This window comes from Diachasma alloeum, unplaced genomic scaffold (assembly GCF_001412515.2).
Source record: "Diachasma alloeum isolate Michigan unplaced genomic scaffold, Dall2.0 Dall_scaffold_00212, whole genome shotgun sequence".
Classification (NCBI taxonomy): Eukaryota; Metazoa; Arthropoda; class Insecta; order Hymenoptera; family Braconidae; genus Diachasma; species Diachasma alloeum.
The window spans coordinates 29,196-44,206 of record NW_021680377.1 but is presented as its reverse complement, the minus strand read 5'-3'; the positions used below and the strand labels follow the sequence as shown (position 1 = coordinate 44,206).

Genomic DNA, 15,011 nt, shown 5'->3' with positions numbered 1-15,011 from the left:
CCCCTCTCGCGGCCAAACATTTCTACAGCGTCAGGCTCGTGTCTTGCATTACATAAGCTCGCGATAAATTGCCAAGTCTTCTGGTTAAATTGTACAACAAAGAAATTCGCACAGGATGTTTATCATTGATGTCGGAAGCTACACTGATAGATTATTGTTAATGAATGGATTTTGGTTGGGGGTTAGGGAACATTCGGTCCCACCAAATGTTCGTTCGTTAACTATTAACGAATTCTCATTTGGTCATATTCAACTCTACCATTCGTTAATAGTTAACGAATCTCGTTTGGAATAAATGAATCATTCTATCAGAGTACGAAAGAAATGAAGACGATAAACTTGGGAAATTTTTTGGTCAGTTGGGTACGGATTATCGTCAGTATTCATTTTCGAAATTGTTCAACGGGATTTTTTTTATCGCGATAGTGACATCGGGTTTCCATGAATGTGGGTATGAATATTTTATCGCGGAGGCAGTTCAACGTCTTTTTCTTTTTGGTTTCTTGTGTCGCGACGCTATGCGATATCAGTTGTAGTTGATTTTTGTTTCTACAGGCTATTTCGGATAATGGTAATGGTTCGGGAGAATGAGAGCTTTGATTTTCGGGAAATTGTTATTAATTATTGGGATTGGCGGTTGTGAAATTCAGTGGTTTTGGCGCTAATTTTTAGTGACGTTGTCAACAATTTGTTGGGACGTATTCGGTAATGTGGAGGGACGTCACTAATTTTCAGAGTAATATCCCTGATTCACTAGCTCCATGAATTGTGTTTATATTTTAGCGTGCACGGAGAGAAATATTCAATAAAAATTACGTATCTTTTCCGTAATTCCGGAGCACTTAAAAAAAACTGAAATTCTTAAATCGAAAAATGATAGTTCTCTCTTGACATCTAGAATATTTAGGCCAAAAATCTTATGCGTGTTAACTGTCAATGAACACGTTTCTTGACGCAAATGTCTCCGGTGCGGTCTACGAACCTCCCAAACCCCAAATTTTCCAAACAAGTAAATTACGTACTTGACAGGCATTAACTAACCATTAATTTGGCCATACATCAACAACCCTCATTACCATGAGACGTTGGGTTATCGTCTCAAAACAACAATAGAATATGGAAATTGAAGGGCCAATTCAAACGTAAATACAAAAAAAAATACACGGAATTCCATTCAAAGTAGTTGATTGCACCCCTAAAATTGTGTCCGGAGACCTCAACTTCATTCTTTGATGGATACTCCATACAATGTGGGATTCCTGGTAGCCACTCATCGTTTCATTGAAACCGCATGAAAAGAAATACAGTAGCAGATCGTGGGTAGAAACAGGCGGTGAATTTTTGCAGATCAATAAAATGAATGGAATATACTTCAGAAGAGACTATAACTCAGTCACGCAAAAGATACTTTCAGACATTGTGGTGACAGTGAGGAATAGTAATTTTTAGAATTGCTTTTCAACAGTATGAGGTGAATTTCACCTGGAACTGGCGTAATTACAATGATTATCAGAGCAACAGGACAGGATAGTGTAACGGTAGCAATTGATGGATAATTCAATTTAACAGAATGTTTTGTATCAAGTTGTTGGATGCAATTAATTGAAGCACATTATGCAGTTGGCAGCGGCTAAACGATTTATAATGACCGAGCGGGGCAAATAAGTGGCTTGAATCTTTTCACAGCCACTTAACCCCCCCGTGTATGCGCGGGCATTTTGAGGAAAATACCGATATATCGGTAACATTTTAACGTGGGGAGCATAAAATTTTACATCAGTTGCGTTACGGGGAGGCAAAAAAGGACGCTTCAACTGGGATTGTTGTCCTTAGGATTGAGAAATTAACGAAGGGGGATTACCCGTTTAGCACGGAGAGAAAAATTCAATAAAAATTACCAGAAAAAAACGTGAAAATTACGTTTCGAAACGTAATCCGCGAGCGAAGTAAAATTCAATAAAACGTGTGAGTCGGAACTGAAATTGTACGAACTGCCACGTAAATTCTACGATTTGTTCCGTCAAAATTAAACAGCCGTCTGATAACTCACCGCTGTGGGGACAACAAGTCGTTCCGTAATTTTCCCCAACGATTGAGAAATTTTACGGAACGGAACGTAGAAATAACTCACCAGCTTCATAAAAATTGTTGAGCGTTCAAGAATTTTTTATTTTCGAGGCATAATAAGTCGGCAAGTTTCTGTAAGATTTTACTTCTTCGGGAAAAATTACGTGACAATTTCTGACTTTGTTCGGTGATGAACCTGAAAAGGGAAATTGTTCCATAATTTTATACTGAATATTTCTCTCCGTACAAGTAGTGATTTTGATTAATTTAAAATAGATGAAATTATCTATCCGTTCTTTTCTTCAGACAAGTAACGATCGATGAGGTATTTAATTCTATCCGATGCGTATTTGATGATGAAAGATACTTATTTTACTATTGACTTTGGACTAAGAATTTTTTTTTATCCACTAGATCGTCAAAAACGATGTCGAACCCAAGAATAATCTCCTTTCTCCATGAATACCAAATCTTAACAATCGACATTACCTTGTTGTCCTCTGCAATCAGCCCAAAATCTAGCCCACGCACGTCCATCGGACACTACAATCTTCATCGTCGAATTCTTTGATTTTCAATAATTCATAAATTTAACCGGCCATTAATCTCGACTAAACCTCAATAAACCTCGAACAATTGACCATGAAAAACGAGGAAACAAATCTTCAGAGCAGTCATCATCTTGCAGGCGTTGAGCAATCTCCATTGCCAATCTTCATTGATGTCACTCCTCATCACTGCGTCTCCGTATCAAAAACCAATGAAGGCGAAAAAGAAATTTACTCTATCGTACAAATATCGTGAACAAATGTTGGCACTATGAATTCTGCAGCGAAAATATCAAACTTCCAAGTAAAAAATTAACTGTACGAAATCAATAACAAATTCGATTGATAAAATGGAGGTTCACTATATGACCATTGTGGAGAATGTCAAATTGACGCGAAATGTATCCACCGCTACGGAGGGGAAAAAGAAAATAAATCATGAGACATGGGGAAAATGTCTCGACGTCTGTCAGTGTCACCGTCTTCTGCCAAGTATAGCTTCAACGATCAACTCATAGTTCGAGCATAGGATAATTGTATATTGGAACTATCGTATCCAAATGGGGGAGAACGAAGATGGGGACACTAACAGACGAAGAAAGTACAATCTTATTATTCATAATCGAATGTTATTTTATAGGCGAAAAAAGTCACCAAAATTCGTTTCATAATCACTGAAAAATTATCTGACTCTTGGCACATGTGGTAGCGGAGTACAATGGAGCCTTTAGCGCGGAAAAAAATATACTTGAATCGAGTATACTTCACACTCAATTGGGGGATGGGTATTTCAATTCGAAGATGATTCTTAGTATCAGGCCGCGTTGTAGCAAGCCCTCTTAAGTGTAATATAAGGGTCAGGCACTGAGTGTCAGAATATAAGGGTCAAAAAGTGGAGGTTTAAAAAATGAGGGTCAGAATATTCGGGTGAAAACATTAGGGTCAGAATATAAAAGTAAAAAAAAAGTGGGTGTCAGGCAATGAGGGTCTAAATATAAGTCATATATTATGCTTGATCACCGTTTTTAGCCCTTATATGACCCTCATTGCCTGACCCTAATTTTTTGATCCTAATATTCTGAGCCTCATTTTTTAACCCTAACATTCTGACCCTCATTCCTTCACCTTTACATTCAGGCCCTCAGTTTTTCACTCTAATATTCCGACCCTCATTTTTTAACCTACACTTTTTGACCCTTACATTCTCACACTTAGGGTCTGACCCTTATATTACACTTGAGAGCGCTTGGTGCAACCCGGGCTGATACGAAATTAATCATCCTCGAATTGAAATACCCATCCCCCATTCGAGTATAGAATAAACTTGAATCAAGTATATTTTATTCTTGATTCAGGGTTATGCAAACTGGCGTAGGCTTCATTGATGTCTGGTCTCCATTTCTCCGCAGAGCACATGGCCCGTTCAATTGATATTGAAAAAATGGCGGAGTTAGAATGGATTTATCGAAGCGTTACCTTCCTCTATGCGTCTTCGTGCTTCGTCGAGATCCGCCTTGGCGTCCTTAAGTATGACGTACATCAGCGGTAATATTTCCCACGAATACCAAAACTGCTCGAGTAGCTTGGCACTGTACTCTAGCAGTACTTCCACATTTTCACCTGGAAAATAAAAGTCAATCACTGAATTAGTATTTTATTAGTAACACTAGTTACTTTTCTATTAATTGAAAATTCCAAAGTATATTTACGAGATTTTTCCTCATTTCTAGCCATTTTTAGGGAATGATTAAACTGAAATTTACAGTTATCATTGATTTTTGCACGAAATACTGAATTTTGAATCACGAAATACCTTGAAATTTCAATCAAAACTGGAATATCGATAACATAAATTTATATAAACTACGCAGAATTTTCATTCAAAAGAATGAATTCCACAGAATCAAACTGAATTTTCCATAATTATAAACGCGTGATTACTCCGAGCGAAGTAAAATTCAATAAAAAGTGTAAGTCGGAACTGAAATTCTACGAATCACCACGTAAATTCTACGATTTGTTCCGTAAAAAATAACCAGCCGTCTGATGACTCACCGCTGTGGGGACATCAAGTCGTTTCATAATTTTTCCCCGACGATTGAGAAATTTTACGGAACGGAACGTAGAAATAACTCAGCAGCTTCATAAAAATTCAAGAATTTTTTATTTTCGCGGCATAATAAGTCGGCAAGTTTCTGTAAGATTTTACTTCTTCGGGAAAAATGACGTGACAATTTCGTACTTTGTTCGGTGATGAGCCTGAAAATTCACTGAACGTTTCAGATTTCTTCTCTCCTATTCCTATAAAAATTGCTGGAAAACGATTCCCCATTGCGGATTACGTGAACTGTTCGGTAATTTTTACTGAATATTTATCTCCGTGCACATTGTTCAACTTCAAATGAATAAAATACACATCGCATTCAACAATCTAGTTACGAGAATAGTTATTCAGCCCCCCCCCCCCCCCCNTCAACAATCTAGTTACGAGAATAGTTATTCAGCCCCCCCCCCATAAATGACTTCAATGTGCGACACTGTGATAACTATTGATTTGAGGATGACAAGTGAAAATGGCACAAACTGTGAACCACCCCCTCGTATAGGACAACAGTTTCCATTCCACAACGGCATGATATATTAGACATTACGCTAACCAATGCCGTTGCATAGGGTTGTCGCGACTCCGCCCACAAAAAGCCTCCAGACCGTTTTTGGTACGTGAATGGTATTCTCAACTAGGCAGAGACCACTGCAGGTGGCACAGGCGCATCGAGAAGCCGAACGCGATCCACTTTCATGCCCAATAATACATTAATTATTGATCGTTAATTTTAAAAGCCTTCGAAATTATCCTAGTCCTCTGTAATTTTGAATCCATTGAAAAGTACGGAATTATGTCTCGTCATTTGGCCACACTGTTATAAAACAATTGAAACTTCATGGACAATTGACTCGTAATTGTCAGGAGAGGAACATTGTATTCAATTTAGAGGTAAAAATCGTGGAGTGTTGGATTTTAGTGAAAACAGAGTGAAATTTCTTTTTTTAAAGGAGCAAAAAAATTTAATTTTCAATGAAAAAATTTCTAGAAATCAAGAAACTGTAAAATTTGTCCTGCATGCCATCCAAAATTATCCCGGCGAACGTGAAAGATCGCTCAATATTGCGTATAATTTTTCTGTAACGGATAATGATTTTTTAATTTAAGGATATCCGAGTATCTTTTACGGTTTGGTACGGGCCATCTCAAACACTGAGAGAAAAACGAACAGGTTCTCAAACAAGTCCTGTTTGGGCCAACAACACCGGTAGTTGAAAATTACCAGAAAAATAATTTTTCGAATCGAATATGAAAGACTCAAACATAAATAATCGCTCTGTTTTCAACAACGAAATATTTGGCTCAAGAGGCGGATCATTCATACAGAAGTTCCATTTCTTGCTTGCGCAGAGAATAATTTTTTTTTGAAAAGACTAAATCGATTTTTGCTGTAAAAATTTTCAATCTCGACGCATGTTTCGCATGTTTGGCACGAAAATATCCTTTTAATAATTTTTAACAAACGATTTTTCCGGCACAAGTCACCATTTTCAATAATTAAATTTGTCGATTAAATTGCTTGAGAAAAATTGGAAAAAAATCGGAAACGTTATTTTTTCAAAATTCTGAATATGAATAAATTGATTACAAATCCGAACACATGATTTTTATAGTGTAAAATTGATTATTTATAAATTATTAATGAAAAATGCTCATAATTTTCAAAAATTGCAATTTCTAATCATTTCATCAATCTTCCCCCAATAATAAACTTTCTAATTTTTTTCAGATGTTTAAAATATTTTCTAACGCTTCAATATCGCGACTCAAATTGCACTCTGCAAAGTCTAAACAATAACGGTAAAATGTCCGGAAAATTACGGTCAAATGGGGCTCAACTAAAGGTTCCGATATTCGCGAAGAAAAGTAGAAAAGCATTTCACCGAAGAAAAAATATCCAAAGCGCTTGGATATCAACCCGTTTCTTCCATCAATGACATACGAAGAAAATGATTCCGCTTCAATAGCATCGACAACGATGACACTTTATTTTCGAAATCATACCGCTTTCTACTGCCCCCGAATCATTATTATTCGACGCACTACTGATATCGCACTCTGCTCGAGGGAAATGACATCTCATTTCGCATGATCAGCATTATTTGCAACATTGCATTGCGCAACATCTTCATTCCCCGGTTTCCGTATAGAAAAAAAACTGACGACTCCTTTCTTTGCGAATTGACAACAGCTGTACACTCGCAAGATAGTATTAAATTCTGTGAACATTTGTCGGAATAATGCACATCCGTGCATTCGATTGTCCGTTATCAAGTGACTTGAGAACATTATGGGAATACGAGAACGGCTGTCTTCCACTTTCCATAGTGCTGAATGAAGATATTTGATCGTGCTCCATTTGACATTGATTCTCGGAGTTGAGATGATAATGTACAGTCATTTTTTATATCACTGGGTATCGTATGTCATCGTGGTATGAATGAGTGTCGTACAGGAATCATGCCATTTGGATAATCGAATGTTTATTATGACTGATAGAATCGTCAACTCGTTTCCTCTCTGATGATACGTGGCAAGTTGACACAATACGCTTCTTGTTCACATCCGACTACAACCGGACTGCGGTGTGATGCAACAAGAACGAACACAGCAAAAGAACTGGATATGATGCAGTTTGTCACGAACTGCCGTCAGTGACAATATGTCAACCTGAATTTTCCGGATTTCTGGTGATTTTCGTGGAGTAATGGAGGTGAAATGGAGTTTTCGGTGATTCCTCCAGAAAATTTGGAATTTTCAACGACGAACTTCGGCGTGGGGAGAGGGATATTGAATTCGATTTGAGGAAAAAATCAGAAATTTTTAGATCGCAGTAAAAATTTAATGGAATTGATCATTTTTGAGACAGGAAAACGAGAATTCCTCAACTTGTTTGAATTTTGAGTTAAAACATGAATATTCGGTAACAAATTATGGGGAGTACTCAATTAATTGAAAATTCAAGAAATATTTATTTATATTTTTCTGATTTAAACTAATTTTGAAGGAATAATTCAAGCGAAATTTAATATTTTCATTGATTTTTCTGCATGACTGCTTAAAATTTCAACTGTCAAGTGGAAAGAAATGGAAATTTCATGGACAGTTAACGAGAAATTTTCAGGAGAGTGATATTGAATTCGATCTAAAGGGAAAAAATAATAAAATTCCAGATTTCACTAGAAATTTAATGGAATTGATCATTTTTAAGACAGGAAAACGAGAATTCCTCAAGTTGTTTGAATTTTGAGTTAAAACATGAATATTCGGTAACAAATTATGGGGAGTACTCAATTAATTGAAAATTCAAGAAATATTTATTTATATTTTTCTGATTTAAACTAATTTTGAAGGAATAATTCAAGCGAAATTTAATATTTTCATTGATTTTTCTGCATGACTGCTTAAAATTTCAACTGTCAAGTGGAAAGAAATGGAAATTTCATGGACAGTTAACGAGAAATTTTCAGGAGAGTGATATTGAATTCGATCTAAAGGGAAAAAATAATAAAATTCCAGATTTCACTAGAAATTTAATGGAATTGATCATTTTTAAGACAGGAAAACGAGAATTCCTCAAGTTGTTTGAATTTTGAGTTAAAACATGAATATTCGGTAACAAATTATGGGGAGTACTCAATTAATTGAAAATTCAAGAAATATTTATTTATATTTTTCTGATTTAAACTAATTTTGAAGGAATAATTCAAGCGAAATTTAATATTTTCATTGATTTTTCTGCATGACTGCTTAAAATTTTAACTGTCAAGTCAGAAGAAATGGAAATTTCATGGACAGTTAACGAGAAATTTTCAGGAGAGTGATATTGAATTCGATCTAAAGGGAAAAAATAATAAAATTCCAGATTTCCCTAGAAATTTAATGGAATTGATCATTTTCAAGAGACAGGAAAACAAGAATTCCTCAATTTATTGCATTGCGGAGTGCAATGTGGTTGTAAGAAATTTTACGGAACTGTCACGTAATTTTTACCTGAATCTCCATTTTTACCTGAGTCTCCATCGTAAAAAATTACGACGCCGTTACTCAAATTTTCTGAGTCGATCCCGTAATCGATGAGCGAACTGTGAGTTCCGTAATTTGTATTGACCATTTCTCTCCCTGCAGTAAAAAAAATCAATGTTTCCAAAAAAAGAACTCGAATTTTTTCCACTTAACTCATTTTACCCCGCAAGTAGATCCATTCGCCCTGCCGAAACATTCTCAACGGGCAATGCACTTTATTTTCGCTTCTGCATACTCTCACGCAACATTTCCCGCGTAAAAACCTCAAAAGAGAGTTTATCAATCACCTGGAGGAATGGCTGAGCCCAACGTCTCAACACAAACATCGCGGGCATATCAGGATAGCACATCGTCAAGCTGAAACATTCATGGAGAGTAGAAATCAGTAGCGAAGCGGTAAACCGGGTGAAGTCAATTTTTACTATTGGCTAGTTTTTGACGAATATCTCGGAATCTAAAAGAGATAGAAAGATATTTGTCATGACCTTTTTTGTAGAGCCAATAGAGCGTTATAAAAAAAGTCGTGAGAAAAATTTTGCTATCTCTCTTAGATTCCGAGATATTCAGCAAAAACTGGCTAATAGTCCAAATCGACTTAACTCGGTTTACCGCTTCACTACTGAAATTTGCTGAGCGCCGGCAAAATAGAATGAGACCCCGTACGATTTGTTCGCGGTGAAAAATCACACTATTCGGCTAAGGGATTACAAACGATCTCTCGCGTTAAAAAAACCCTTTGTTTAACGGTTATATCCATGTATCTATCCAGCAGGCACTCGTCATGTAGAGTTCATGACGTGTTCTTTTGAAATCCTCACTGTCCGACAGCCATTCCCGGGAATATTCATGTTGCAAAGAGAGAGAGAGACAGAGAGAAAAAGAGATAGAAATAGAGAAAATACGGATGGCCATCGGATAACGCAGACACGAGGCACGCGAGAAATGGTAAGGGGCTGTAGAGAGGTGGCTTTGTAGCGATGATACTGTTGTTGTGCGTAATTGAATCCCCCGCGTCAGATGAGAACTCGAAATTTTACCTGCAGAAATACACACGCATATATGCTGAATCGATAATGTCGTTGAAAAAAATTGAGGGATGCTACAAGGAGAAAAAAGTTGGAGAAAAATTAACGAACGAGTCAAGTAATCGTGCAGCGAAATCAATTTTCAGGAATTTTTCTCATGACACTGTTGGAAATGCTATTTTTACTAAAGATGAGAGAAACGTGAAGTTGGTTTATATCGAAATATCTCGAAACTGCCTGACCGCTCATCCTCAATTCTGATTGGGCAATGAGTCACGTGAATTAGTCGGTGAAAAAAATTCCCCGGTATTTTCAGATTCTTCAAGTGCCAAAAATTTTGTCTGCGTCATATTTTTCATTTTTTGAGTGTGAAGTTTGTCTTTATATCAAAACATATCTAATTTGCATAATTTTTGATCATGAGAAAAAAAATAGTATTTCTAAATTTTTTAACTCACAAATTATTCTTCACTTCCCAAATTTTAATTTTTTCATATTTATCATCCGTAAAAATGATCAATTCTTGCTTCTCAGATTTTCATACATAAATTGTAAACTCTACAAAATTCATGAAAATTCTTCGGTGTCCCAAATAATTTGAGAAATCTTTGAAGATTTACGGTTATCTAGAAAACTGTGAAATTTTCCGAAGAATTCAAGAAGTTTTTTCAGTTTTCTAGGAAATCAATTCATAAACCTCCCCGCATTTTTCAACAATTACAGATTTTAATCAAGTTATTTTAAAAAGTTAAAATAAAAGATTAATCGAAGATTAAAAATTATGCATTGATGTTTCACTCTTCATTCCCTTAATTCCCTTTAAGTCATTATCAATATTTATAAAACATCTATGAGTATATGAAGTTTAATAAATTCGATTGCATCTTGAAATTGAGCAATTGTTGCACTTAAATTTTCAATGTTGTGAATTTGAATTCAATTGAAGATCAAATTGTTCGTGGAATCTCTAATTCAGGTTGAAAATTCACATTTGGTGATAAAATATCAGCATTAATCGCAATTAACGTTTCGGTTTTTCTGTGTGCACTGAGACCTAGAAATGAATTCAGCTCCACGATTACTTGATTCGTTTGGTAATTTGTCTTCAACTTTTTTCTCCATCTAGTCATGTTACTCACTTAATATAAACTCGTTTACATCATACGGTTCACAGACTACGTTCTGACGAATGCGAATTTATGATCTGAGCCGACGGCGACCTAATGATGAAGTCTGCCATTCTGAAGTCAAAATACTTGTCCGGTGATGATAACTAAGTATAAGATTTTTTGCGCTAAGAACACTAGATCTCAAGGGAGAAATCGCAGTCCTCGTTTCAAGAATTTCCATGATTACCCTCACTACGAATATTTATTAGTTATGCTTATGCTTGACATCTATATAATAATTTAATAATTGAAGAGAAAATTGAATGATTAAGAGGCGATTGATGGCAGGCATTTAGTCTTTTCATATATCTAGACCTAAAAATTGCCTCTGGAAAAGGAAGAAAAATCACCAAAAATGCAGATTTACATTTCAGTCGTTAGAAGATCGAAGGAAATAAAAATGAGTGCGGACCTTGTCAAACGGGTCCAAAGTAAAGGATGGCTTTTTACGAGGGCTCTACTATACGGCATTTCGGAAGCGGTAAAATTCCTGTCAACTGCTGTCGTAAAACACCCTCCTTCCCCCGCCGTTTCGTCCACCACCGCTCGCCAAACCTCCGCTCCTTCCCTTTTTTGGAGGACAATAAAATTTTGCGAGAATGCATATACACGACGCAGACAAGATGAAAATGTTTGCGAAATGTTTCTGGGATATTTTGCAACAGTCACACCTAGGAATCCATTAGTAATCCAAAAATACGGGTGAGTGGGTATGTTGAGGCGAAAAATTGCGTCGGTTTCAGGAAATAGTTGGTAAAGTTAATTTTTGCAACCTAAAACCGACGAAAAATTGATGTTCTCATCGCGAAATTTTCTTCATCGGCAAACGAAAAATTAATTGGTAGCAAATTAAATTACTCAGTGATAATTTTGTTGATTGCCCTTCAAATTAATGTACTATAATATAAATCCAGATGAGAATTTAAGTGAACACATTATTTTTATAGGTTTTTTTAGTGGATCCATTCGACGATTACATCGACTAACAATTACATTACCCTAAAACCCAATAATGTCACTAATTTTCAACTATTTCTACGACAGTTCATTTTACACATTTGTTCTTCCCACGTACTCGTCATTTTATATGGTTAATCAAACGTTCATACAAAAAAGGAAATAATAATCACTGATTCTCACATGATTCTGCAGAACCCGTGCTAACGTTTCCCGACGTTGACGTGTAAACGGCATCTGTGAGTCCCGAGTGCAGCTGTTCGGCTCAGTTCGGCGAGCCGAACGTTGCCGACGTCGGGCGGATACGTACGAGGATAGGAAGAATGTGAAAAATTCCTATGCTGGCACTGGAAAATTTTCCCAACTGCACAATAAAATTTCTAATGTTTCCAAGAATTAATAAAGTTTTTAACACAATTTTCTCCGGAATTTCCCACAAAACTGACACACCTGGAAATTTTCTAGTGCTAGCTCTAGAATTTTTCTCGTCCTTCCTTGCAAAAATAAATTAACTTGTATTAATACCTCAAACATTAATTGAGTTATCAATATAAACTGATTATCCCTTTACCTTTATTGTTCACTAGATTATGATAATGTAAAATGAACGGAAGTGATCGCCTTGACTCGTTCGTTATTAACAATTGACTCATTCGTTCGTTTATCCATTTTCAATTTATTTGAAAAGAGACGATCAAAACCGACGAGGTTGCGGCGATAGTATACATCAAAATTATCCGAATCGACATACGAGACAGTCAAACACAGATCAGACCAGAATCATTTCCCTTTTTATCAACTGACTAAATACAACCAGCAGGAATATTGAACAAGCTACACCAAATTGTTGCGATACAACTTTCATGATTATGTTTTTCCGTTGGGTTTTTCGTGATGAAAGAAGTGCGGAAATGGAAAGAGTGCACGACTGAGGGATAGAATGGCAGATCGTTTAACCGTAGATGTCGTAAAAACCACGTTGAGACTGGTGGAACTCGCTAGACTGTGACCATACAGCTTTTACTGCCCTCAGCAACCCCTGGTTCTCGTCACTATTCAAGAGTAACTGTCGAATCGCAATATTGCTCTTCGAAGATTGCAGAAAAATTCAATGAGACCAGAATTCAAGAAGGCATTCAAGAAAGCATTTGAGTCAATTAGTAAATCATGAATCACTCTGCGAAGATGCTCTTCGTCTGTTCTGAGACACGACAAAATCGGCCGACAGCTACAAAAGATGAGGAAAGAATAACAGGATATAATAGCCGTCGGGAATCGCCGGGTGGTTGAGATGGCCCGATCATTATTCTCACGCAACGCAATGACGTGCAATTATTCAAATAGGAGAAATGACCACTACAAATCAGAATATCGTTGCCCTATGCCATTGTCGTTAGAATTGCACGACACGAGGGGTGAAATTGTTTCCTACGAACGTCTGACTGAAGATCAACCCCGACCTTTCCAACTGACATTTAAGGTAGTTCACGTTCTCTATCCTAGTTGTGACGCAAATAACAGAGTTATATGAGGGCAACACATCCACTCAAAATTGATGAAAAGCTGTGCTTTAATGACCTTTCCGTCTTGAACAGTAGGCTGGACAAACATTCCAAACACCGTTCCCGGGTATATGTAGGCTTGACTGAAAATCAATTACAGAAACTTGAATATTTGCCACATTAGAATGGCGACACAATTCTGCTGTTGCCACTCATTTCTTATTTGAACATTTCATTTTCAACAAGTCTGTATTCCTTGGTTTTGCCTTGTACTTTGCTCGCATGCTTCGGGTAGAAGAATCCGTGGAGTTTAACAAATATTGTACAAGCTTCCTCGATAGACAAGTTTACTCTGCCGAGAGAGTAATTTCATCATTCTGAGCTCAAGAACTAATAGCAAACTTATCGCATGTTAATAGTGTTGTGAGCTCCCCCCCTGGGACGATACTACTTGAGGGGGAATTCCGTCATTGAAAATTTAGAATGTTATGGAAAAATCAATGATCAGTACGAATGCCAGGTCAATTCTTCTATGAAGACTCATAGAAATCAGGAAGATTGAGCTACATATACTCTTCAATTTTCAATTAACTGAAAGTTCAGCGTAGATTTATCACCCCCTATTTTTTTTTCAATAGTTCATTGTGAGATAACCTCGGCCTTATGGTCAGAAAGATTACAAAAACATCAAAATTTCACCATTTTTTTCTTCAGGCCAAGATCTAGTCTAGAAACTTAAACGTTTCTCTTATGAATTTGTCAATTTTTTTTCATGATTTTGACTTTTCACACGAAACAGCTCAAGTTTTAATTTGTTTCTAACAGTGCAATAGGTCAGAATGCCACACATGGCAGTCACAGAATGCCTCTCGTTGATTTTTATTGGACGACAATTTTTTGGCCTGATCGGGGGAAGTTTGGGCTAATGAAGTGATTCCCCGAGGAGGCGAGCGGTGAATGTACCACGCGCCAACAACCGGTTGTGGAGATGGATTGATTGCGATGGCATATCTCACACTCAAGGCTTCCCATCTTAATTCATCAAATAATTATCAGTGGTGATACACAAAGTAACGAGTGTGATATTCTCATTAATTCTAGTGTCTGGGACGAGATAAATTGTTGGTGATTGTGAAATGGGTAATTGAGTTGAGAAAAGTATCTAATTTTATGCTGTCTGGGGATCGAGAACGTTCGTTATGAAGACCACACACTTTTGCATTTCAATATCCGTCAGACAATCGCCTCATTGATTCAATTTAATAAGTTTATCAGGAATTTATCGTCTATAGCGGTGGTTATATAGTCCAATTATTTGACTAGCTGATGAAATCATAACAGTATTCTCCGAATGAATTCTGAATTTAATACTTTGTTCGCGTCTCTAGAGTAGAATAAAATTTATAATTGAAAATTCATTTATTCATTATCTATTGCGAATAAAGTAAAACGGATGCTTAACTTTATTCTTTGGAGCGTAACGCACATTTTAAGAAAGAAGCTAAAATCGTATGAAATCTACGGCGCAACCAGCATTTTGAAGGTAAAAAAACAGGAAAAAAAAGTTTTCCTGGTTATCCGGGGCAAAATCGATCGGGTCCGCGATGTTCCCT

The 15,011-nt window shown here is 36.6% G+C and overlaps 1 protein-coding gene across 6 annotated transcripts in view; it reads right to left on the bottom strand.

The window, feature by feature from the left end:
• Positions 1–15,011, bottom strand: part of LOC107036974 (protein doublesex) — a 45,494-nt gene that overhangs the window by 17,687 nt on the left and 12,796 nt on the right. For 5 of the 6 annotated variants that reach the window (XM_015255268.1, XM_015255270.1, XM_015255269.1 and 2 more), the window contains exon 4: positions 4,092–4,235. In XM_015255268.1, the coding sequence (XP_015110754.1) occupies positions 4,092–4,235 (144 nt within the window). Of the gene's footprint in view, positions 1–2,556; positions 3,027–4,091; positions 4,236–15,011 lie in introns of all 6 variants that reach the window. The other variant, XR_003783024.1, reaches the window with a different exon arrangement.